The 27,569-nt window shown below is 26.6% G+C and overlaps 1 protein-coding gene across 1 annotated transcript in view; it reads right to left on the reverse strand.

Annotated features, from left to right (window-relative positions):
* The window catches only part of LOC107164188 (dipeptidase 1-like), a 179,544-nt gene that overhangs the window by 137,066 nt on the left and 14,909 nt on the right, over positions 1-27,569 (reverse strand). Inside the window, exon 2 of the mRNA XM_015511919.2 lies at positions 5,825-6,111. Coding sequence (XP_015367405.1) covers positions 5,825-6,094 — 270 coding nt within the window. The 5' untranslated portion in view covers positions 6,095-6,111. The remainder of the gene's footprint in view (positions 1-5,824; positions 6,112-27,569) is intronic.

Raw genomic sequence — 27,569 nt, forward strand, 5'->3', positions numbered from 1 at the left:
GGCTTTAATGTTTTCTCTTAATTTAAACTATGTGCATTGTATTATTTAGAGTAAAAAACACATCTCAAAGTTTAAACATTCTGATACTAAAATGTGGTTTAAAGATCATTAATGATTCAAGCAGGAACCAAGTTAAGCTTAAAACAAATTACAAAAATATTATGTTTTATTTATAATCGTTCAATTTTTCGAAACTTAATTTCTGTACCTAGTATATGTTTAATCATGTACATTACATCATGTATTCAACATCAAATAAATTCACAATTTGAATATCCATATTAATGTCAAAATTTAAAATTACGCATAAGTAATCTTAAGGATTCCACCCTTTCTATAAATATATGCATATTTTTGGAAATAATTTAATGTTTGAACTGGCATATCATTACTGTACAACCAATAGCCTTAATGGTGGTCTATAACATAAACAAAAGGATCCAGAACATTTATAAAATGAAAAAAAAACATTAATTAAAAAACTATATTCTATGAATCGATTTAAATATATACTAATCCTTCTTTCTTTTTTATAATAATATATAAAGACGTATTGTAATTCAAGGTGAACAATGAACATACATATCCTATTTGCTTATAAGGTTATAATTTATTTCAGTTTTGAGTCCTGTGGTCCTCACTCCTGACGAATTTCTTTCAGTGTGTTTTTTTGTAATATTTATCCGTAACTATCCTGTTTTTTTTAAATATTTGTTTGTCAAAATGTTATTTTGAAAATAGTTTGTTCATCGTATAGTCTTTAATTAATCTTCCAGATATATTTATCAATAAAATATTTAAAGTTTAAAAATATTTACAGCAATATGTTCCAACTTACAATATGTAAATACCATTATTAGTATTACATAATAATAATAATAATTACAGGCCAAATATTAATTTCATATCTATTCAAACATATAGACATTGTATATAGTCAATACTATGAATTCCCAGCAAGGTAGCCAAGAGGTTATGATTTCTGTTATAGTCTAATAATGTGACTTAATATAAGTTTAATAAAATTAATAAAATAATAATTTTAAAATATAGTTCACGAAATAAATAAATAAATAAAGAGTTTATTGTACGAAAGATATGTTTTTTGGTCATATTTTGGTCCGCAAAATTATTAGTATCCTTTAGCAATATAAATGAAATTTTAAATTTGAATAATAAATAATTAATTTACCAAAACATAAAAAAAAATGTAATAATTTTCAATGATATGATTAAAATAAGTTAGAAAATCTTACAAAAACCAAAATGATTGAAGTTTTTTTTATAATATTTCACATTAAAAAAAAAAATACATGATATAAATTAATATTCAAAATTTTCTATTTTCTCCGTAAATATAAAATATACATTGGTACGCAGAAGATCAATTAATTGGAAAATACTGCCTCTACTCTAAAGCTAACCTTAATTCATGATTTAGTGCAAATGGTTTAGTTCCGTTTTTTGATATAATATATTTACATGCCATATAGACGTATATCATGGTAAAAGAGAGGTAATTATATAATAGTCATAATTTATAATTTTTTCTCCACTAAAATATTTCACCTACATTCTGAATTAGTATTAAAGACTTTCCAATCCATTTACACACTGAATATATCACATACTACATTAATATATAAAGTAATTATAAATATAAGATTAATTGGATTATATGTTTATTATCCATACTTATACACCTAGTTTATTTTCATTGTAATATTTAAAACCCGTTTATTTATTTTGTGCTTAATATTTACATTTAAATTAGAACAATGATATAGTAAATATAACATATAACTTACGAACAATTATCAAAATGATAATATCACAAAACATGTAATTCAACTCAGTTAATCAACCATGCAACCCAAATAGGAATTATTCATTCATAAATATTCTATTTCTAATGTGTGTTCCCTAATAAATCAATTAAACTTGGTTATTTGAGATAAAAATATATCTGGTGTTCCTCTTTCAAGATAAATATCTTAAAATGACAGGTAGAATCGAATATTCTCTTTCCAAAATATTAAGTTTTTCGGGGATTAATTAAAACAACAGTCACGTACCCAAGTTTTTCATAGTAATCCCTTTTATTATTTATTTCAAATTTCTCTGTAATCCACCATCCATGTCTAATGATCAAAATTCAAACGCATGTACGATCTAGAGAAAATATTTGAAGTAAAATCTATATTTCAAAGATTATTTACTACAAGCTTGCTAGAAAATGCAATACATGTCAATATTCTGTATTCACTGTTCACTGTTCAAATGATAGTTTTGAAAAACTCGACAGTCCTATAATTCCCTTATTCTAGAATAAATTATTAATTGTGCGATGAAGTTGCTATATATCATGCTATACTTTCATAAGCTTTAGCTGAACTCAGCTGACTAAGCCACCATAACGTAAAGACGTATATATATACAATATACATATATATATGTAATATACATTTATAGCTATATATAGTGCTTGAACACTAAACCTTTATCCTAATACCGTAAAATGGATTTTTAATGAAAGTCTACAGTGTGGCCTAAAATATTTCATCTTTCTTAAAATATTGATCTGGTTGACACTTTGTGACTTAATTATTATTTTAGTTACATGCCTAAATTAAGTTATTTCCATCCAAAAACAACCTATTTCATTTTTTATGGATTTGTTTTTTATTACACCTTATATAACTAACAACTAGATCAAATGACTAATCTCCCCTACCTCCATAGAGCTTATACAATACACATAAAAAATTCCATATTTTTTAAAGAAATATTATATTCAATAATTTACTCATATAAGTAATGAAATTTTAAAATATCTAAATGAAAGTAATAAAATATTATTATCTTTTGTAGTTGATAGTAATGATACGAAGAAAAATAAAACAATAGTAAACATACTTTTTTTTTTTTTTTTATTAGATAAAATAGAATATTTACAATCTGTAATTTATATACATACAATAAGTAAATATGATAACAAAGAAAAGGTAGGTATAACATGAATGGCGTGAGGAGGGAGGTCCACCAGTGTGGATACCCTCTAACTTGGGGGAGAGTTTTATTTTTTTTTTCTATTTTTATTTTTTTTTTTAAATTTAAATTTTTTTATTTTTTTGTAAACATAACTTATTAACAAATTGTAATTGTATACACGTTCTGTTTCACCAATAATACTATTATATTATGTTTCTTTTTCTTTTTTCTTTTACTCACTACTTATTACCGTGTAAATAATTTTGAATATTGTTAAAATGTATTGTTAAGTCCAATGGCCACAGATGCCGCGGATAATTTGTTTAATGAAAAAAAAAAAACGATAGTCCCTATACTTATTTATATTGACATATAATCATCAGATGAATGTGCACATTCAGAAAAAGTTGTAACAAATACCTACTTTAACAAAAATCTATTTATAATATAGCAATATCGAATAAATGAAAAAAAAAACTGTTGTCCATCAGGCATAAATAAAAAATTGTAAATATAGGTAGGTATAATTTATTTCCTACATAAAATACTTTGAAACAATACAAAATTATGATAGCTGGGATTTAATATTCATGCATTAAAAGGTTAATACTATGTTATTATATGTTTAATTGTTTTATAAATAGTTAAAACATCGACCACCTTGGTAATTGGTGGTATCAAGTTATTGTCATATATTATTTAAGAAATAAATTGACATACATTAAGGTATTGACGTTGGAATTATAATGTATAATATCATAATTTATATTTGAAAATACCGTTAATTATATTATACGTAACTAAAATACTGATTTTAATAGCAGAAGTATCATATTAATTTTTAATCATATTTTGTAAAAACCAAAAGTGAATAGTTTCTCTGTTTCTAGCTATTAAAATGTAAGCTACCTACTAAAAATGAATATTCTTGATAGCCACGCCAAAAACATGTTTTATATATTAGTTATTTATTCAATTTTTATAATATAATCCACAAAAAAAGTACCTTAGAGCAGTTAAAAGGCTTTCTGTTCGTAAATTAAAGCGATTGAAAGAAAAGATAGAATTTTGATGTTAATAAAAAAGTTAGATCAATCTTAAAATTCTGTGCCAATAAGATTCATGGTTAAAAAGTAGAATTTGGATCTTAATAAAGAAATGAATTCAATACCAAAATTTTGTGCTAAAAAGGCACATTGTTAAAAAAGTTTCTGAACTTTGAGGTTAATAAGTAAATTAAATTAATTCCAAAATGCTGATGATTCGACTTAAAAAAATATCGATTCATGAAAATTCAAGATGTTCAACGGCACAAACATTAAAAAAAAAAAATTACCACAGAACAGCGTATATTAATGAAGAAATTTGAAATTAAAAAATAGTTGTCGACTTTTTTACCAGTTATAATCTGTCTGACTATATTTTTCGTTGCAAATCTGTAATTCGCGGCATTTTGTGCTAATTTTTTTTTCAATGTTTGTACAGTTGGTGTGATAATATAGCATAGTACGGCGGATCCACGGAACGAAAAATGAAATTCACAAACTGCAATTTTTAGCTCTGTCTCTCTCTCGCACTCCTCATACAACCAACGTGTACGAGCTAGAGGTTCGAACGCTGAGACAAAACTTAATGTATAATAGTCTCACTATCGGGTTGGGTTGAGTTGTTATTTATTTCATATTTTTGTGTTGTTTCATCTCAGTGTTTCTTACGCACAAAAAGGAGTCTCTGGCGAGACTCTTCGATCATTATGATAATATGATATGTGTTTTCCAAAATGTAATCATATCTATATAGTGATCTTGACGAATCAAAATGGAAAAAATTATACGTATTTAATAATTAACACATTAATTAATATAGATGAAAAATCAATCACAATTATATTGTACTTATTTTTAAAACAAATATTGTGATTTGTGATAAATTAAATTTATTTTTATTATGACCTAGCATTATTTACGAGTTTACGTCTCATTATAATCGCATATAAAATTGGTAGTATACTAATATCTAAAATATATATTAATATTTAAATAATTAACTATACATATAGCTATACCTACTAGCTACTATACCTATTATATATTTTGCTAATTTTATAAACATAATTGTTTTTGCATAATTAGGTTTCAACAATAATTATAACTTCAAAAATACTAATAAAAAAATAAAACGATTGAATTTTGGATGATTATTATCTCTCGCCTTTTAGACCTTTAGTATGATAATCGAATTATAAACCTATAATTATGTTTTATAAAAAATGGTATAAGACTATGTATTCATGTGCATATAATGTCATAAGCCCATAACATGTAATGATAAATGATAATACATACATATTTATGTTTATATACAGAAAGTTTTTAACTATTGTGTAACATGGAACTACTATAAATTGTATAACAACCCCATGTCTTTTAAACATTCAAAAACTAGTGTTCACGCACTATGGTATACACGGACATTATTGTTGAGTTCTGATACGTTGCCAGAGACATTTTTTTAAATCGTCGCAAGACTAACTGTTTTTAGAATAATTAAATAACCATATTTATTCGTTAGTGAATATATGTTTACAAACATAAAAAAAAGGTAAAAAAAAAAATGTAAAGACTAAAAGCAAAAAAGGAGCAATATTGACTAGTTAGTAACTACACTATATAAGCACGACAGTTTGCATAAATAAACTGAATATACACACTACTGTTAAATGCCTATAGATAGGACTATAATATGAATAATGTTCCTATTTGATATAATATATTTAAATTATATTATATATTTCGATTGAATATATCATATTACAATAACAGTTATAACTAACCTGATAATAATCCATATAATTTCCAAAGCCCATGTGGTTGCAAGAACATGTACAAGTCTGAAGATGATACTTGAGATCTAAATCTAAGTCGACATTCTCTCTGTCGAATATTCCTGACACATGGCCCCTTTCTCTCTGTTCTGTAGATCTTCTGGAACTTTGTTTCTTTCCACAATTTAGTTCGAATTCTGCTCCAGCCAGTCTGGTGTTCATCCGCACGCAGGAAGATAACTGGCGACCACATCGTTCTTGTAACAATTGTTCAACCATAGTCGTTAGCTAACTGTCTGTAAAAATTAAATTAAAAATAGAATTTTGGTTACGAACTTGATATAAAATTATACTTTGTAAATGCAAAACCACGGTTATATGATGACAATAATGAATATTGTACGTTAATTCGTGGTTCTATAGACCGGGGTTGGTAAATTGAGTCCCGGAGAAAAATAGGTAGTATGTAAGTTGAGTCAGAGAAAAAATAAGGTAGTAGGTAATTTAAGTCGCAGGGAAAAACGATTTATATGCATTTGAAAATTAAAAATATGCACTATAAAATTTTTATTTGTGATTTGTGGACATTCGTTGACTGCATGTATATGATTTTGAAAATAGCAACATGCATTTTTATTAATTATATAATTATTTTTTTCCCCAACAATAACTATAGGTATCGTGTTTGCAGAAATAGTAACGTGTTTGAGTGTTTCTTTTCAATTTTGGAAAATGGAAGTAATGATAAGTGAAAAAAACAAAACTGTAATTCTAAAATACGGTTTAAGTGTTTTTTTTAAGAGACATAATGATGTTGATACTGAAATGAATGATAATATAATGTAATGTATAATAATAATTACATTTATTTTTTATTATTTTTATTAATTTATATTTTTAATATTTTTAAACAATATAAATCTAAATATTATATCCTTATATAAATAGCTTAACATAAATCAAAATATTTACTTACTACCAATTTTTTCCCGGGACTCAATTTACCGCCTTCAAAATGGGACAAACTCGAGTTGGGTCCCGGTATACTTTATGGAGTACATTAGTTAGGTCCGGTATATTTTTTGAGGTACATGAGTTGGGTCTTGGTATATTTTTTGGAGCACATGAGTTGGGTCCCGGTATATTTTATGCAAAGGTGGGCAAGTTAATGAAAATAATTGAATACAATTAATTAAAATTAAAGTTAGGATATAAAATTAAATTAACTTAACTCAGTAATTAATTTTATTAATTTTTTTTCCAAGTCATAATATTCATAAATCATAAATTGCATGATGAGTATTTTGGTTTGTGTAAACATTTACCAATTTATATTTTACTGTTGTAAACATAAAACTTAAAATTATTAATATAGTACATACTACATTATTACTATTTACTAGAAAGTTATAGGCCACATCTATACATCGTGTTATACGTCTTGTTAAAATAATATATATAATATATTCAGTGCCAGTGGAAGGCGTGTGCGACCGGCACTGACAATATTACCACGGACCCAATTCGAGTATTATAAAATAATACTGTGGACCCAACTCGTGTTTTTTTTAAGGGATCAATGAATATCTCGGGACCCAATTCGCGTTTTCCCTCAAAATGTACCAAACTTATCTCGGACTCAATTTACCTAGCCCCCCAAAGACTAACCCTAATCTAGTATCCATTCCTAACCCAATATAAACACATCATATACAGTTTCATATATGATTAAATGGATGAAATGTGTAAACCAAATATAATATTCAACAATAAACTTTCATTGGTATTATATTACGAGAATCAACGTTTTAATAATAATTAAAATATTTTGTTCCACAAGGTATTTATATTATTACTCCTAGGTCTTCCCCAATACAACAGATTTCAGAAATTCGGATATATCTACACAAAACTATTGCCACCGCATTTCGCGTTGCAAGAAATGCGAACCAGAATACTTCACTGACGAACGCCCTAAAAAAATGAAGGAACCCGCGAAATGCGCAAGCTGTAATTTTTATCACACAGCCAACTATAAAAGATGCAAAACATTCAAGGACATTATAAGTCGTACAAGATCTAACATCTATAAATAGAAAAACATCAAAACAAATCATCTCTTTCGAACACCTGCCCGGCCTTCAGCACCTCAAATAAACGGAAACGAAACTCTCGGTTAAAAGTCAATAGAAAAATCGTCATAGGTACATCGAAATCAAAATTAACACACCAACATTCGAGAAACTTCACACCATCACCAAATCAAAATTAACCCTTAAACCTCTTTTAATTGCACTCATTGCACTCATTATTGAACAAAAACACACACACACAAACATTAATTAAATACTAGTGAATATTTTAAATATTGAAGCTTTAACTATAAACTTTTTTAACTGACCTCTTATTATTAATTTTCACAGTCATATGTAAAATATTTCTGTTTTATTTTAAATATAATGTATTTGACAGTAGGTACATCGTAAATTATTTCAAATTGTGCTAATTTTTTTTTTTACTCTTGTTTATTTTGATTTATATCTAGCCGTTTTCCATTGCTTCTTAACATGGAGAAATCAAAAGTTTCAAAAAGTCAATCTTGTCTTTTATTAAATGATGTGTATAGTTTGATATAAAGAGAGTTGAAATGTTTGAACTTTCGTTAAGTTATTTTTCTCAGTGGAATTAAACAATAATGTTCCAAATCATTCAGAAGACAGCTTTTAAAATGAAATGACAAATACAGTTAACACAATGATGAAAATAACTTTTGCGAAACACGCTATTAGTTGGTGTGTGTGTGCGCGCGCGCGCGCGTGCACAAGCGCAAGCATTTGTTGTATAATATATATTATAAGTATGTAATCGGTTTCATATTTAGCATCGAAATTATTGGCAAATGTCATTGTACATTTAAATAATGTATTGCTTTCCATATAGTTTCAAAGTTTAATTATCGGGTTCCGTTCGACACGCGAAACAAATAAACCATTAATTTCTAGCTTGTATAGAATTAATCGATCCCTTCAAACGTAATTCGAGAATGAGAGAGAGAGAAAGAAGAGAGCAAAACCCACACGCACACACACACACACACACTTCACCACTGAATATTAAAGAGAGATGGAGTGACTGAGATAATGGAGAGAGAACATTTGTTTGTCTCTAAAAGGACTGCTGCTGTAGGTTCGTTAGTGTTCGTTAACGATTCCGGATGGAAATTTCTATTGGTCACGTTCTATTCTAATATTATGTACATCAAATGGAATACTAGAGCTAATAAAAATATAAAAATTTCACTAGATAAGCACAACTTACGTCAAATAATATAAAACGCCGCTACATCGTATAATTACTGCGGTACTGCGGATAGTGCAATTGATTGAGTTATAACTTTTAATTTATAACTATTATGGTAACACAATTATTATAAGTGCCTGATACATTATGTATAATAATATTATATTTATAAATGTATACTTATTACCTATATTAAATTATAGATATTTAATAACCTCACTTAACATAAGTCAATGAAAGTGTATGAATACGAAATTCATTTACGAGCACCATATAGTACTCGCTATTAAGTGTGTCAATATTTAAATATCAAATTTTATAAATAACAATCATCCAAATTCGTCAACTGATTCGTAAAATATTGTCTTTATTCATAATTAGATTAATCAAGGCGTATATTCACTACATTGAACACACTATATTTTTTATTAACATTTAATTATTTACTATTTTTCATAAAATTCATATTAAGCCAAAAAAAAAAAAACAATTTACAATAAGTATTAATCATTTTTCAAATAATAGATATAATAGCTAGATATAACAATATTCCCGAGAACAGTGATTTTCTAGGAATTGCTTTTATAGTTACACTTTACGCGTTCAAATATTCATATTATACCTAATAAAAATCCAAACAGTAAAAAGAGAAATGCATTACGAAGTATTTAGGTAATATTACACAGTGCTGATATTGATCGATTAAACGTGTGAAACAAAATTAATTACTATACATTAAAGTAAAGTAATAATGACATTGTAAATTAGTGTGTAATGTATATTATATTCTGAAATAACGAGCCACTTGTGTCAATTGCTTGTCACCCTGTATACCTATATAATACTTGTATTACCAATTTTATTTAGGCGGTGGATATAGATTTAAAGTTAAATATAAATAGATAATATAATTATTATTATCGTTATAAATTTTACTCGTATAAGTTTGATATATTAAAAAGAAGTTATAACCCGCAATGAAACTTTTATGTTCATTAATTTATATTTTACATCCAAAAATCAATGAATAACAGTCTAATATTATGATGAAGATTAAAATATGGATTAACAATGTTTGTAATTTCATTATACAATATTACAGTAATTATTATCTAACCTAATATCAATATATTATTAGACTATGGCCATGTAAGGTGTGATAGTGTCATTATTTTTGATCTGATAACTATTTAGTTTTTATACAGGTATATTAAATTTATATACGCAGTTGATAATCCTAAATTAATTAACATTTTAATTCTTCTTTTTTCTTTTATCTTAAAACATGCCATATTTTACTTAATAATTTCAACATACTTAGGACATTTTAATTCAAATTTTTGAAAAATAAAAAATAATAATAGTAATAAGTAAAATATATTATTTATTACAAAGTATAATGGTAAAAATAACCTTGATTAATATATAAATCCGTAATATAACGATATTTTTCCTATACGAAAGCCAAGTATCAGAACTCAGAAGTGTACCAATATATTCTGCGATAGTCATTACGGATCATTGAATTGTAAATCTGTTAGGTTTTTTTGGGAAATGATGATTAAGTGTCGTCATCAACACCACGATATGCAAAAAGACTAAACGACTCCCTGTCAGATTTTCAACGTCAAAAGCTCCATTAATCATCTTACTAGATGCAGCAGTAATGTGCTGTTAAGAATTTTGAATGTAATAAAAAATTTGGAGTGCACAAAAGGTTAATTGTACAGTGGTTTAATTTTTTTTTATTGTACCTGTTTATTGTATAGGAGTGGCAGCCGTGGTGGGCAAATAGAGACACGTGTAGAAAGAGATCCAGATTAGTGTCTGATCTGCATTTTATCAATATTATTTCTTATTAATTTACTTAATATCGGTTATTCAATTCAATATTTTAAATGGATATAATTCTATGATACGTATGTTTATTGTTATTCAAAACTGATCAATCTATATTTTGTACCAATGAAAATATTCGAGCATAATATTTTGTCGTGTAAATTTATTTAGTGGTTATCTTATTATTATTATTATCACTATTTATTTTTTTCCGTTAGTTTTTACTTGATAAATTTATTAAAGAACAGTAACTAACAAGCAATCAAAATATATGGACAGTAATACAGCATAAGATCACTCACATACTTATCTCATCAGCTTATAACATAATAATTTATAAATGTAAATATTCATAGTGATGATTATATTATTATTTCTTACAAAAAAAACTTAGAACTGTAATCCTAAAATCAATTTTTTATTTGAGAATTTTCACTGTCATGCTATATAGTTTGAAATAATAAAATGTATAACATTATCACTTATTACAGAGATATTATTTAAGGTTGGTGTTTAGCGATAATTAGTAGTGGCATGTTATAATTTGATGGAATGGTCACATGACAGTATTTATGTTAAATTTTTTAGTATTATTAAACTATTGTAGTATAACTTAATAATAAGTTCAATAATTTAATATGAGTTTTGACTACACAGTTGAGAAAAATCAACTGGTGAATAGCATAGAAACCTTAGATCATGTACTATAGATGGAGCTATACCGTATTATTTCGTATTATTTTGTGGCCGATATTAGCGAGGCGTTTCTGAATTAGGTATTCAATATGCTCATGCGCGATGCATTTCGTCACATAATTAGCCATAAGCCGTAAACAAAATAAAAATATAACATTATAACATCTGGATAAATAAGCGACGAATTGCATCGTGTATGCACATATATCGAAAACCTTATTCAGAGACTCCTCTTTAATATTGGCAACAACTTTTTGTACTGATATTATAGGCTGTAGTTTCATCCATAGTATATATGATATAAGATAGAAAGAAGAAGATAAATTATCAAATGTTTACCGAAAGTGATTATAATTAGTAATAAGTTATTACTAATAACGGTTGTATGGCAAACTTATGATCTAAAAAAATTACAAAACTATTATGAAGTTTGGAACACAGTGTAAACACCATGCCACCATGGTTTTATATTAACTATAAAAAAATAAAAATAAATATTAAACCTGTAAACTCTCCCCCTCTATCATCAATAAATCAGTCTCTGAACTTTTAGTATTTTAGAATATTGTATATGCTATATGAAATATTACAATAGCAACTCTGATATATTTCATGAAATATGGTATTGAATATTTTTATCTTTGAAAAATACCTATACTTATTTTTTTCATTTATGATCTTCTATGATAATATTTTATTTTTAGTACAGTGTTATCATATTGTCTGATACAAAAAGAAAATCCATATTTTTAGTTAGGTCTTAACATGATCTAAATCAAATATCAGATGCTCCATACATTTCAGATTTATTTAAACTATTTTAAATTATTACAATGTATATTATATGATCTTATCTATTTAAGTAATATAACTACATAACATATTTATTAAAAATTATTAATTTAATAATGTTATATAGTACTAAAGTTTGAGGCTATATCACTTATTGCTCATAAAAATCAACAACAATTTTTATAAAACTAATTTATTGATAATACGTTTATTGTATGAAATAAATAAAACATTGTATTTTAAATTGTAAAAATTACTATACATAACTACTACAAAGTAAAAGAGTAGACAAAAATTATAAATTATAAAACGCACTTCAATCTAACCTAAACTTTAGGAACTAAAAATTGAGTTACATAAATATACTTACTTTATTTCTTTTAAAAAAACCAATACAATATAATAAGACTAATGTACATAAAATCATAACCTAATAGTAAATTATGATAAAAAAAAATTAAAAAGGTTTTTTTTTATTGGTGGTTGAAGCTTCGACAGCGAGGGCCATTATCCTGTGGAACTGTGGGGGAGGGAACTGTTGGTTTTGGTACTCATGGGTGTTTTTGGCCGAATTTCGAATATGCACCCGTAGGTTTCTGCAATGCCCGGGTGGGGGGCGGCGGCCTCTCTTTCCAGACAGCATGAACTGCCCGAGAAAGCGATGCCACCCATGACCGGGTTCGAACGGACGCCTTAAACCACTCGGCCACTACACCCCCAAAAAAATTTTTGTCTTCTATTATTTGAAATCATTTCTCTTTAATAAAAAGTATTACAATATATTCACTAACATCATCACCAAAATCAAAAACATATATATAATATATATTATGTATAGTATATAGGTATAGGTAAGCTAACACACAATGTATGATCTAACAATGATGTCAAGTCGATTGAAGGCTGCGTAAAATTTTATCAAAACTGTGTAAACATAATATACCTTTATTTTGTATTAAATATTAGAATTATCTTCATAAACAACAAATAAACTATAACGTATTAATGAAAATCCGTATGATAAAATTAATTATATAATAAGTATAGTGCCATTAATGATCATAATATATAAATTCCTCGTTTACCTAACGTTTTATTCTCTAATAATATAAGTGTTCTAATATTTTCAAGTTTAAAATATTACATTGGTCAGAAAAATAATAAAATAGAAGAAGTTTGAGCGTACTGTATAATACTCGTATTAACAGAAGTAGAGTTAGTAGCACCTTAATAATAAGACTATAGGTGATATAAATCGGGTCGAGTTCAAACTATTCCTCAATTATTAATTAATCACTGTGTTATTAATTATTTAAATGTTCCATTCTTACTTTTTGAACTTAAATATAATATTCATAATGTAATAATACGATAATAGGTACTTAGAAATTTTATATTTCACACTTTCTAAAAGAACAGTAAAAATACTAATGAATGGGAAATTTAACGAATATAAAACAGTACTTCTTTTAAATTAGTATTTAGTACATTTACTTGAACCATTCATCATAAATGGAATATATATATATAATGTTCACTATTTTTAAATATTAATTTACCATTCAAAATGTAATTGTATTAACTATATTTCTAATAATATACATATAAGATTACAAATAATATTATATAAAATCAGAAAACTGTATTGATCCTTGATGACTAAATCCCCAAATATATAAAATTATGTTTTTAAACATGTTATCATTATTTATTTTAAAATTTTTTTTTTTTACCTATATATGTTATGATTTCTCAGGAATTCAAAAACCTGCAGATTATTTATGAACTGTAAGATAAAATTATAAATGCTTCCGATGCTAAGATGTTTCGATAATGATAATCTTAGGTTTGTTAAAAAAATATACATAATATAAGTTACGATTTAAACTTATCCCTTAATCATTAAGTAAAACCAAATTACAATTTCTCCGTTATGTACATAAATCTTTGATTAAACATGTAAAGTAAATATTTTATTGTCGATCTGTTCATATGTATAATACTATTATGTATGATTATATAAATAAATTTACTAATATATTATATTACATGAACGAAAATAGAAATATAATCATTTCGTCGTAGAAAATATTATTTTATATACAATAATGCTAGCTATTATTATTATTATTTTGATATATACAATATAAAATACACATATTTTACAACAATAGATTAAGAAACTATTAGTACTCTTTACTTTGAATAGTTGGTTAGAATATTTGGTTAGAATATTAAATTCCGCATAACCGAGAAAAAACAGAAAGACGAAAATCATTATTTTTTTTCATAAAAATATGGTTTCAAATTGAACGCTTTCTATAAATATTGTAAACAATATTTGAATTAAATTTACTTAAATATTTACTACGTACAACAAATTTGTTGTGTAACTTATACAAATTTGCAAGGTATCGTATGAATTTACAAGGTCGCATAAATTGTAAACTTGTCAACCAATACAGTATCTAGATATATCAATTTAAATGATAAAGTTTGACTATCGACGTTGAATATAGAAGCTGAGGCTAATAATTTAACTAAATACGAACTGTGTACTACGATTACAGTAATTCAAATGGATGTATAATAAGAATATAATATGATAACAATTCTTAATCGACTCAGAATCGGTCACACGAAACTGACACACGGCATCTTATGGCAAAGACAGATCCACCCCTTTGCCCAACATGCAATACAAACTACTCCATCAAACATATCATCATCCACTGCCCAAACTTCAACGAAGCTAGAAAAGATTTCAACATCCCAGACAACCTGTACGAAGCAATTGGTCCATTTACAAACTTTCATAGCATAATTTTATACTTTAAAAAAATAGAATTGTACAATAGCATATAATCATTTAATGTAGAAATTAACACATGTAAGCTAATAACCTATGTAGTTGATGCTTAACCAATAAAAAAAAAAAAAAAAAAAAAAAAAAATATGATAAAATAAAGAAAGAAAGAATATATAGAAAAGCCATTAAGGCTATTGTAATATATGAATTATACCATATTATATTTTGAATAAAATTACAAAATGAATATACAGAAAATGACCATACCTAGGAGTTAGAATAAAACATAAAAAAAAACCAAATTTTAACCAAATTTAAACTAAAACACAAATTAAATTTATTACGCAACACAAAATAATATTACGTAACCAAAATTCCAGCGCACCAAAAACTAACGTATATAGTAATACTAACTCACAAGTACAAACTTAATTAAAAACTTTGAGACGAGTACCAAAAGACTCTCAATTAAACCTTATAAAAAACAAACAATAGCACCAATATGTCATGACATAAGTCGAAATATTATCATACCAAAAATAATATACAAGAAACACATAGTTTAACCAAACTGTGCCTTGTAACGTACACAATTAAAATATCAAACACATTGTTATAACCACAATAACATCAACATTGTATAACTCATGAGTATTGCACATAACAGACAATCCACTAATAAGCACCAATATAATACATCCCTAAGCGACGTAATATCACTACTAAGACAAAAAGCAACCATATAACACAATAAGGCAAATCAGAAAAAGACTACATCAAAAATATTACACAACAATTACATATATGCACCAGAAATAAAAACTACAAAATAATAACTTCAAAATACCAAATTCGGTAGAACAATAAATTCACATAACTATGAAACACAAAATACGCGTACACAGTATACAAAATTCACTCAGTCTCAAACAAATATCAATGCAAAATGTTATACAAACCACAAATAACATTAGCACGTGTGAACACGTGGCCCAACATAACACTTCTTCTATATAAAATATTGCAAAAAGCCAATAACAACGTGCGAAACATAACTCATTGCTCATACATACGCACAACACACATTCAACAGAAAACACCACATATGCACTAAGATATTATACAAAAAGGAAAAGAACAATAACCCACAGAACCACATGACGTAACAGAACAACCCCTTAGTAAAAACATTGCAAAAATACCAACGAAAATGTGCGAAAACTCGACATAACTAACATGCGCACAACCGTACTTCTCGTAGCAGACACGAAAAAAAAAACACGTTCCCAGATTACGCAATAACAATTGAGTGAGGATAAAAACAATCGATTCATTATATAAGCGCCATGCATAGACAGTGCCACTCACAGTGCAACTCACAGTGCAACACGGAGGTCTACGCTACACCATGTCCACGTTGCCCACAGTAATCTAAATGTCGCTAAAATCTTCGTTTAACCATAATCAGTGTTTTTTTTATTCTGTAACCAGTTAACTTCCAATATTTGCGTCTATTCTATCACCAGGTATGAGTCTATTTATGTATATTCATCTATGTTCGTTAATCACAAAAAAAAAACGTCATTATTTTATTTACTGCGTCACCCATGCAATCCTATAATGTTCATACTAATTTCAATCCATTGTTTATCCAATGATCCATTCCAAATAATCAAATATGCATTCTATCTCACATATTAAAAATAAAATCACATAACCAAAACTAGGATATATGTGTGCATACTAAGAATACATTTTGGGCGCTGCTTGATATTTCATTGTCTGTTAAACTTTGAATTATTAAAGTATATTTGTAGTCACATTCTTAGAGCTAAGGAGCGGACAGGATATTCTCTTGGACCGGCTCGTTACCTTAACGAGAATCAAACTACAAGTATATAAGCGATACAAAAGGCACACATATTAAAAAATCAAAAAAAATCACATAACCAAAACTAGGATATATGTGTGCATACTAAGAATACATCTTGGGCGCTGCTTGATATTTCATTGTTTGTTAAACTTTGAATTATCAAAGTATATTTGTAGTCACATTCTTAGAGCTAAGGAGCGGACAGGATATTCTCTTGGACCGGCTCGTTACCTTAACGAGAATCAAACTACAATTATATAAGCGAGACAAAATGTACACATATTAAGAATACAAGTACATAAGCAAACCTGAACACACACATAATCGTTATGTAGCTTAATCTCATAAAAATCCGCCTAGTATCAAATCCTTTCCTGTCCATGTGAGACATGAATGTAGATGACAATTAATCCCGATTAGTAAGTGTCAACAGTGTAATTAATTGTGATAGGATATTGTAAAAATATAATCAAAGGGTATAAATAACGTGCATCGATCTACACGACCAAAGACGTAACCAATACAGTGAGGGTCTACGTACCCCACATCACAATCCATACGATGTAAGTGAACAGTCATATTTGTCATATTTAGAGTAAATCATAGACCATGAAGATCTAAGTATAATATAAGTAGTGGAGTAATAAGGAAGTGCAGTATAGGTAACACAGTTATATTATTCGATTACAAAAGTACTTGACGTGATCCCGGGTCAATACATCCGGTGGACACCGTCTAGCGTTATATTTCCCTGCTACCTAATTGTAATAATTCACATATCTCTATCCGTCTCTCACACTATCTCTCTACCCCGCTTCCCACTACTGCTTCCCCCCCTTTTATTATTATATTTATTTTTACCACTACACTATTAAAGTCTTAATTATCTACTATTAAAGTAGAACACCCGATATGCATTACAAGTTACTACAGAATAATTATTATTTATGACATATGACTGATATAGCTATTTCAATCAACATATATTAATATAAGTTACAAAATAAACAATAATGTATGAAGAAGATACCAGGAAATACTAATTTTGTAATTTTAGCACACGCAGACGAAATAATCTAAGTGGCAAAAAGTAATGAAAAGCTTAAAAGACGAGCCAAAATACTGATAGGCACGTATATAATTAAAAATAAATACGATAACGAAAAATTCGAGATAGCGACGTTCGACATATTAAGAATCTACTGTACAAAAAATATGACAACTCGTTAGCCCAGTTATTGGTTTAGATATTTGGAGGTCAAAGACGTTCAGCCCCTAAGAGTAAAATAGATACCAACAATTTAATATAATTATTGCCAATAACGCAACAAAACGAAAAAAAATAATGGTTAAAAATCCAAGTCAATTATAAAATATTTTTTTTCGGTTAACAAAGCTATAGTGATTCAGAAATTTTTAAAAAGATACAAGCATATTTAAACGGTCATAAAATCAGTTCTAACATATGGGTAGGAAACATGTGACGAAACATGGACGGAATTGGTCATCAAAACAAGATATTTATGTACCGGATATGAATTATTTTCATACATCTCAATATATCATATTAACAATTTGCAAATATACATTAATAGCTCGTAGACAATAATAATATTAATAATATTATTTATCTTAGTGCTTAGTATTTTAATAAAGAGATAAAAGAAGGGATGTCATCTGGAATCGTTTAACGTTTTATAAATTTAACCAATACAAAAAAATAGCCAGAAAACTTATGAAATAATGTAAATTATGTTTGAGAGTTAAACGATTCCAGATGACACGTTTAACATTTTATAAATTTAACCAATACGCCTTCACTCTTTATGCACATTAATCAAAGTCAAGTGGTGTTTTTAATATGTATAACTGAAAAATGGATCAAATAATTATCGACATTTGATAAACTATAAGGTCTGTTAGCTCTTCTATAGGTAATCAATTATTCTTGGTATATGAATACTTATGTCTTTAAAATATAAATTTCAATAACATTATTACTATTCTGAGAAAAGTAATAGGTACTATTAGACACATTGTCATTATTACCCTACTAATTCTATGGCACAATACCTATTTTTCTCGTTGATCGGATGTGCTAAATCAATATTTGGCCAACATTGGTTAAGTTAGCTAAAAATTGAAGATACCTTCTATTGTACTAATATTGAATATCTTACTGAAAACATTATGGCTATTGTTGACATTTCTCCTAGTTTTGAAAAATAACATTAATGTACACATCATATAGTATTACACATCAAGCAAAATGTGAAAATGTTTAAAGGTCAAGGAATGTTTAGATACAGTGTTTTAAACACGCAAAATATCTTGCAAATCTGTTTTGGGTTAAGTTTTTACAAGTATATTATGACTAAAATTACCACAGCAAAGTACGTATAGTACGAATAATGTAATATAATATTATTCGTGTAAAAAATTATTATCCAATTTATTCTGTTTGGCGTATTTAATTTAATAATTCTACAAACTTCACACTTAAGTCATAATTATTAAATGGATAATTTATAAGTAATAAATATAAAAAAACCATAATGTTATACCATTTTATAGTTAACTAGTATAATTGGTATATACCGTGTACACGCCTACCGACTGTAAGTAATTGCTAATTAGAGTATTGTGAATACTTGGGTAAGTATTTTTCTACTGTGAAATAAATAACTCAACCACTGATTGTTTTTAAAAATATTTATTTCGAATAGATAGTACATAATTAACCTTAAATGGTTTGATAGCTGTACTATATAGTAGGTACTATATACTATACTTACATACTCTCAAACATAATTTACATTATTTCATTAGTTTTGTGGCTTTTTTTTTGTCTTAGCATTAGTGATATTCTTAAAACAGTATCAATGAAATACAATTAGGTACATAAACATATAGGAAAAATTATGTTTTATTTTTGTAATTTATATATTGTCTTTATTTTTACCTTTTGTAGATTCCATGTAGTTTTACAATTATTTTGTTTAATTTTTTTTAAGCTTTTAATTTGCCTTATAATTTTCTCTTATGGAGTGTTTATGTATACCTATTTAATTCTATATATTTTAAAATTCAATTAGATTCTGAGGTTCCTACCTTTTTATTAATGGTAAAAGTAATGTTATTATTTATTAGCTAGATATTTTTGTTAAGGACGAGGCCCTTGATATATCTTCGTTTGAAATACTAAATGAAGGTATTTACCTTGATATGTATCGTTTGTATCATCATTTTTTAAATTTTGTTCGGCACTCCTTAAATAGTTCGACATTCAGGCATTATAATTTTGTGTTATTGATAATATGTTCCCAGTGGCCGATGTCGCCGAGGGCTTATTCTTAGTAAAAAAAAAAATTTTGTGTTATTACATCTCATAAGTTTACATGTTTTTTTTTTTTTGGTTTCATTTTGAATCAAGTATATTTTTCTTCATTTTGAATGTTTTTAGTCTGCCGTTTTCTTTTCAAGCTATAGACGTAGCAATATATTATCGTATAACATTTGGTTAGGAAAATAGGAAAATATTACTTTAATTCTCATCAAACCTCTATTAATTTTATAGCTGTTTTCTGAATCAAGTGAATAATATAGTCTTGGTCATGACATCTTGACCATATTTTTTGGATTATAGGCGATGATTTTCGTTGACCTCAATCATTATGTTAGCTTGAAAAGTTTCACAAGCTTTCGATTAACATAGCAACAATCTGGGGATGAATAGATGCGTTATTTTGTGCACTCCCTTATGCGAATCATCATTAATCCTTTTCATATAGCTAAAACTATCAGTTTTTATTCATTATTTTTTTTAATCTATTATAATGTATGTTGATCTAATTTTATGTTCTGAGCGGAGCGATGAATGTATTGATTTTACCATTATGTGTGTTTTTATTTATTTATTAATTTTTTAATTTTTTTTGTGTGTGTCTGTCATCACGTTTTGGGACGTAAAAGTGCTTCGATTTTTTACTTCAGTACCTCGTTCAATTAGAAAGTGAATCTAGATGGTACTTTGAGGGGTCAACAGTAAAAAATTCATGATATTTTTCTAAATAATTGGGATAAACAAACTAAAAATTAAGGGAAAAACGGGCAATTTTATGCACACTCATTTTTTGACAAAATCGATTTTGATTTTTAATGTAACTTTAAAACAAATGATCATAGATGCATGAAATTTTCATCGAATGTTTATATAAGTTTATTCTATCCACCATGCAATTTCAAAAAATTTTCGACTTAAGTTGAATTATTCATAAGTATTTGCAATTTTCGATCATTATTAGTTTTTTTTAAAATTAATATCGATAAAAATGTATTTGTTGGGTGGAAAATCTTGAAAATTTAAGACTCCTAACATATTGTTATAATAGTAGTTGAAAAATAAAAGAAATTCATAGCCACAATTTTTTTTTTATAAGCATTCAAAATTGGAATTTTGACAAAATACGTAAAAATTACAAAAATTCACAAATTATTTTAAGCTAGAAATTCATAAAAAAATTTCTTTTTAAATCTAAGATTTGAAAATTTAATACAATATTTCTTACAAGTTTGTCAATCTTTATCACAAAAAAAAAAATATCCACGGGAAATTCAAATTAAATTTTTATGAGCATTTTAAATTTAAATTTTTACAACATTGGATTTTCATTGGATTTCACATTTAGCGATTTTCTTATTTTGGTGTAACTCTAAAACAAATTACCGCAGGTATTTGAAATTTTCACTGAATGTTTATATAGGCATTTTCTATATTTGATAAAATTTTCAAAATATTTAGATTTGTTTTGAGCTGTTTACTGACATTTTAATTTTTCAACTTTTTTAGTTTTTTTTTTTATAAATATCGATAAAAATTTATTTGTTCGGTAGAAAAGCTTGAAAATTTAATACAAGGCTTCTAACACATTTTAACAATAGCAGTTGAAAAATAAAATAAATTCATAGTCACAATTTTTTTTTGTACAAGGATTCAAAGTTTGAATTTCGACAACATACGTAAAAATCACGAAAATTCATAAAAAATGTTCCTTTTATATCTAATAGATTTGAAAATTTAATACATGGCTCCTATCATATTTTAACAATAGCAACTAAAAAATAAAAGGAATGCGTAGGCACAATTTTTTTTACAAGCATTTAAAGTTTGAATTTTGACAACATATGTATAAATCACGAAGATCACGAAAATTCCCAAATTATTTCAAACTAGAAATTCATAAGAATTTTTCTTTTTAAATCTAAGATTTGAAAATTGTTAATAATTTATAATATATCCTAGACAGATAAACCGTCTTCGCTCAGAATCGTTTTTCGTATACAATGATATAATATCATTGGATTCAAATTTAATTCCATCCATTACAGTAACCCACTTGTAACCTACTGTACAGCAGAACGACATCCACGACTTACCCACTTTTTTTTATACATACCTTAGGTATTTACAGATTTTTCCATGTTAGTTTATCTGACAGATAATAGAACTTATAATTTTCCCCTCATCACTTTTATTTTCTGTCTGAGTACGTCCGTGGCATACACACACATTAGGGGGGATTAAACCCCCCTCAGTATTTTGTTAAACTATATTTTGATAATTATATTTACATACACGTATTATTATTGTTATATAATCCTTAACATTGAAATATTTGTGTACGCCACTGAGGGGGGGGGCGGTAAACCCGCCTAATGTGAATGTGAATTCAGCCCTCCTCTGCACAGATTTACCATTGTATTAATGTAATTTTTGTAAAGAAAAAATTAAAAAATAACTTGTAGTACTGGAGCTCCCCTATTGAGATTCCCTATTTGAAAACTATGTCAAAAAGTGAACAATTAATAAGGATGATTGTTTCATTAATTCAATCCAATCAATAAAATACTATAATAAAAACAATCATACAACTCTAACAAAAAAAAAAAAAAATATATTAATTTATTTACACAATTTAAGAAATATATCTTTGGATCCAATTAAGTATATTATGAAGATTTGTACATTATTAATAATAACACACGTTTCGGTAAAAATCTTAAAATTATTATTACCTAACACATCTACATACAACACCTCGACTGCCGATACTACAAAAGTTGAAATTCATCGATCTACGTTGACGTGATAGAAGGTACCTATTTATCCGTTGACCTGTGGTTGACAACTTATATGATTCTACAAATATTTTTATGCATTGTATTATTTGTTAAACGGTTCTAAATTTAGAAATCTTTAAAATACCTTTTAATAAAATCAAACAAATGTCGTCAATGATCAACTTCAATTATATAAATATAAATATATGTTTACAAGACTAATCTCAGATCTAAAGCATTTTCTAAATATACTAAAATTAATGCAAAATTATTGTATAAATATAAAGTTATTTAAATAGGGATTTGATAAATTCGACCAAAACACACTAATGTTCAAATGTATATTAAGTACCTACATATTGTGAAACGTTGCGTAGCCACTATGAAAATCTATTAACAACTGATTGCTATTTGTTAAAAAAAAAAAACACTACTGTAGTCAATAGTGACTATAAAATCGTTAATAAAAACAAGACATTGTAATATCCATTCCTACGCTCATCCCTTAAAGCCAATAGTTAATTTTTTTAAAGAAAGGGACTTGAGTCACTCAGACTCATATAATATATGGAATCTACTTTTGTATTTTAAATATGAAGTCACAAAATACTTTAATACCTATATAGAACGTAACATCAAAACAAAAATATTACATCTCTTGAAAATCAATATAAACGTGAATTCTCTATTTTTAATATATAAGTAAGATAAGAGTAAATACTAACAAATTATTAATTTTAGATTTAGTATAATGTAAGATCCACCCACTTCTCGCGGTCAATGTAAATATACTTATATATTTCCATCAATTTGAGTTTGATTGACTAATCGATTAATTAAATGTATACACACTTAAGTTTGAGATATTATGTCATTATAATTAATAATAAGACCTATCGATTCAAAGTTTGGAGGGAGGAACATTAATTTGTCAATTCTATTATAGTAATAGCCAGTAGGTAATTTTCGATAAATAATAATTTGGGAACTGTTTGCATACTCTTTGCTCAACGAGACATTATATTATTAAGATCACCCGTAACTATATTGCTATTGCTTGAAATAGGTATATTGGCTTAACTATTAAAATATTCAATGAGCCTCTTGTAAATGTTTCAAATGTCAACTAATCAAAATTGACCAAACCAATGGTCAAAATTCTACAACTCATAATTGGAACATGAAATTCTGAGTTTCGAATGCTTTAACAAATTAAGAAACTAAATTACATCAAGAAATCCAGTAGCTGTCTTATTTAGCGGTTCAGCAACGTTAATATAATATATGATCTACAGTTAAAAATTATTATTTAATTAACAATCACACAGCAAAATAAATGTATTATCGTTCTTACGATTCCCATGTGAACTTAAATTTAATTAGTTACTCTAGATAGGCTAGATAAATATAACTAACTAATTGCTTAGTATAACTAGATTTCTTATTATTTTTACCTCTATGATTTTCCTAACTTAATTTATAAATATAATTATAAAATGTTGTTATATTTTAATAATTATAATCATAATAGTTTGCATTATTGCATATTTTCAATGGTTAACTTTAAAAAATGTGACTTGTCGAAATGAGCTTTATAAGAGGGCCTCGTTACTATCGTAGTCTCAGTAAAAAAAACTTTTAATTATAATATCAAAAGTGGATCACTATGATTATCCTGATTTTGTATGAGAAAATATTTAAAATCCTTAACATGTGAGAAGGAATACCAAACCATTTTTTTCGTCTTTTGAATGTTCATACACATTATAATTTAAAAATTTCAAAAATGTCTAGATACAATATTAAATCAACTAAAAATATTAAAAAATATGCTCCAGGGTCGTTCTTTAATAAATACTACCGAGAGTTTGTATATTTTTTCAAATTAAAATCTGAGCATGCATTGTAACGTGCTATTCCCATAGTACCATCTGTTCGAATGGAAAATATTTATTTTTTTGTGTTCAGGGAATACCTAAATAGTTATGTATGTGAATGCGTAAGATTGTCCACTGTACGTCTTCTATACCCGTAGACTGACACTAAAGATCAATTAAGACTAACCCAAAAACATTGCTGACAGCCAAATTCATATTATGAAGTCACCAAAAAATATTTTTTAGAACTTTATAGTTACAAGGTTCCTATAAGGTCATTAATATCGTTGTGTGATTTGTTTCGCAGATAATTTTTATTTCTCATTTAACTAGGTTTTCGTAAAATTAATACTAGGGGGTGGAGTGGAGTTACATGTATAAAGTACGAATATCTAGTCAACATGACACTTTCGAACACACGATTTTTCAAAATGCTCTTATTTGCTTTAACTGTATCGTTGAAAAATCTTTAATCTACATACGCTATTATAAGTTATAACTGAGCTCCAATCAAAATTATATTCGATTCCCATGATTTATTAGTACTTATAAATTTAATATCATTAAAAAAATAAAGCTATTGATGGTCAAAGTTCGATAAATAAAACGAAAATCTGACACTTTCTTTGAAATTTAAATTTAATAATTTCGATAGTAATATTTATGGTGTAAACATATTTGTTACATACAAAATGTAATGTGTAGTATTAAATAATAATATTATGCAATACACAATAATCTACATAAAGTGATTTATAATTATGATACCATACCTATACAAAATTTTCGGTTGGGTAATTATTAATAAACTCTAATAAGTACAAAACTATAAAACAAATTCATCTCAGTGAATCAAAAAAAATAAAGATTAGTGACCCCATTAGCCCTTATAATGTTTATTATTAATTCAAAATTTTAAAATAAGTGAAATAATATATTTACAATCAATGTTTGCATAATAAGTAAATCTGGTAATTTATTGATTTACAACAATTAACATGAATTATGAAGAGGGAGGCTAACCAGTGCTGGAACCCTACGTGAAATTATTTTTGAATAATAAATTTTAAATTTAAATTTACTAACATTTACAAATTTTCTTAAAACATTTTTGTTAAAAATATCCATCGACAAAATATATTTTATCTCCCTATTTTTTAAGAATTAGTAACTGTTTTTCAAACCATTCCAAATTTTGAATTTCTCACTTTTATCACAATAACAATAATTGTAAAAGCGCATAGGTACTAAACAAAAGATCCACCATGTTTATTTAAAGATAGAAGCTACCCGACATTTCAGAAAAGACTTCGGATAAAATACAATAAAAACACAATATATTCTTCTTATACTTATTATTGATTGAACAATTTATTTAATTTTTACTTATATAGGTACTTTACTTTATAAATTTAACCTCGTAAATATGGCCTCGTTATTTTAAAAGATTGAGTAATTTCTATTTATTTTGAAGATATCGAATTATGTAATACACTTCGTAGAAATTTAAATGGTACTTACATGATATACATGTTGATTCACCAAGAATAATCATCCTCTCGCTTCTTTGATTCATATTATTTTGTGGAAAATGAAGAATTAATACTATGCAAATGGCAGCCGATGGGTACTAATCATTCTCAAAATTTGAATATTGACTAAGCATTATTATCCATGGCTGATGTTATCTAGGTAACATTTATTATATTAAAGATGCATTTTTTTTTATACATGAAATAAATTCAAATTTTATTTTAATATGGGTACTATACTATGGAATTTCTAGTTACAAATTTTGTTGCTAGTACGACAGGTACATTTATTATTATTACATTTCATTTAACAATTATTTTTTGAAATATCTGTGGTCCGACCATAGTTACTATCCAAGCCTGAAGCCCGTTTCTTCCATAACAGTAATTTCCCCTTGTACCTTACCAATTTATTATAATATGTGTATAAATAGCAGTATACTGGATGATATAGCATAGATTTGATCCTATTTAAGATTATAATATAGTACAAAAATGTCATAGACAGGTTTATAAAACTTACTATATACCAAACTTGCAATGATTTATATTACTTAAATAATTTTCAAGCAATGTTTATAACTACAAAATTGTATGATAAACATATACGAAAATAGGGTGCCTAAGATCCTAAATCTCAAACGCTATTTACACCTATACTAAGTAACTATGATAATGTTCAAATAAATAAATAAACAATATATTTTAGTCATTGACTAACACATCATGTAACTTAAGAAATCCCTTAGGTGAAGTAGTTATTTTTCAAATTATAGAAATATTTATAAACAATTTAAAAGTATAATACTACCAACATTTTTCTATCACATTAATACATTATGCTGTTTTAAGCGTAGTCCCTTCGTAATAGTTTAAACTTCTAAATATTTGAAAATATGGTTTTTAAAATATATAG

Source organism: Diuraphis noxia, unplaced genomic scaffold, assembly GCF_037042655.1.
Source record: "Diuraphis noxia isolate RWA-SAM2 unplaced genomic scaffold, SU_Dnox_SAM2 contig0002, whole genome shotgun sequence".
NCBI lineage: Eukaryota > Metazoa > Arthropoda > Insecta > Hemiptera > Aphididae > Diuraphis > Diuraphis noxia.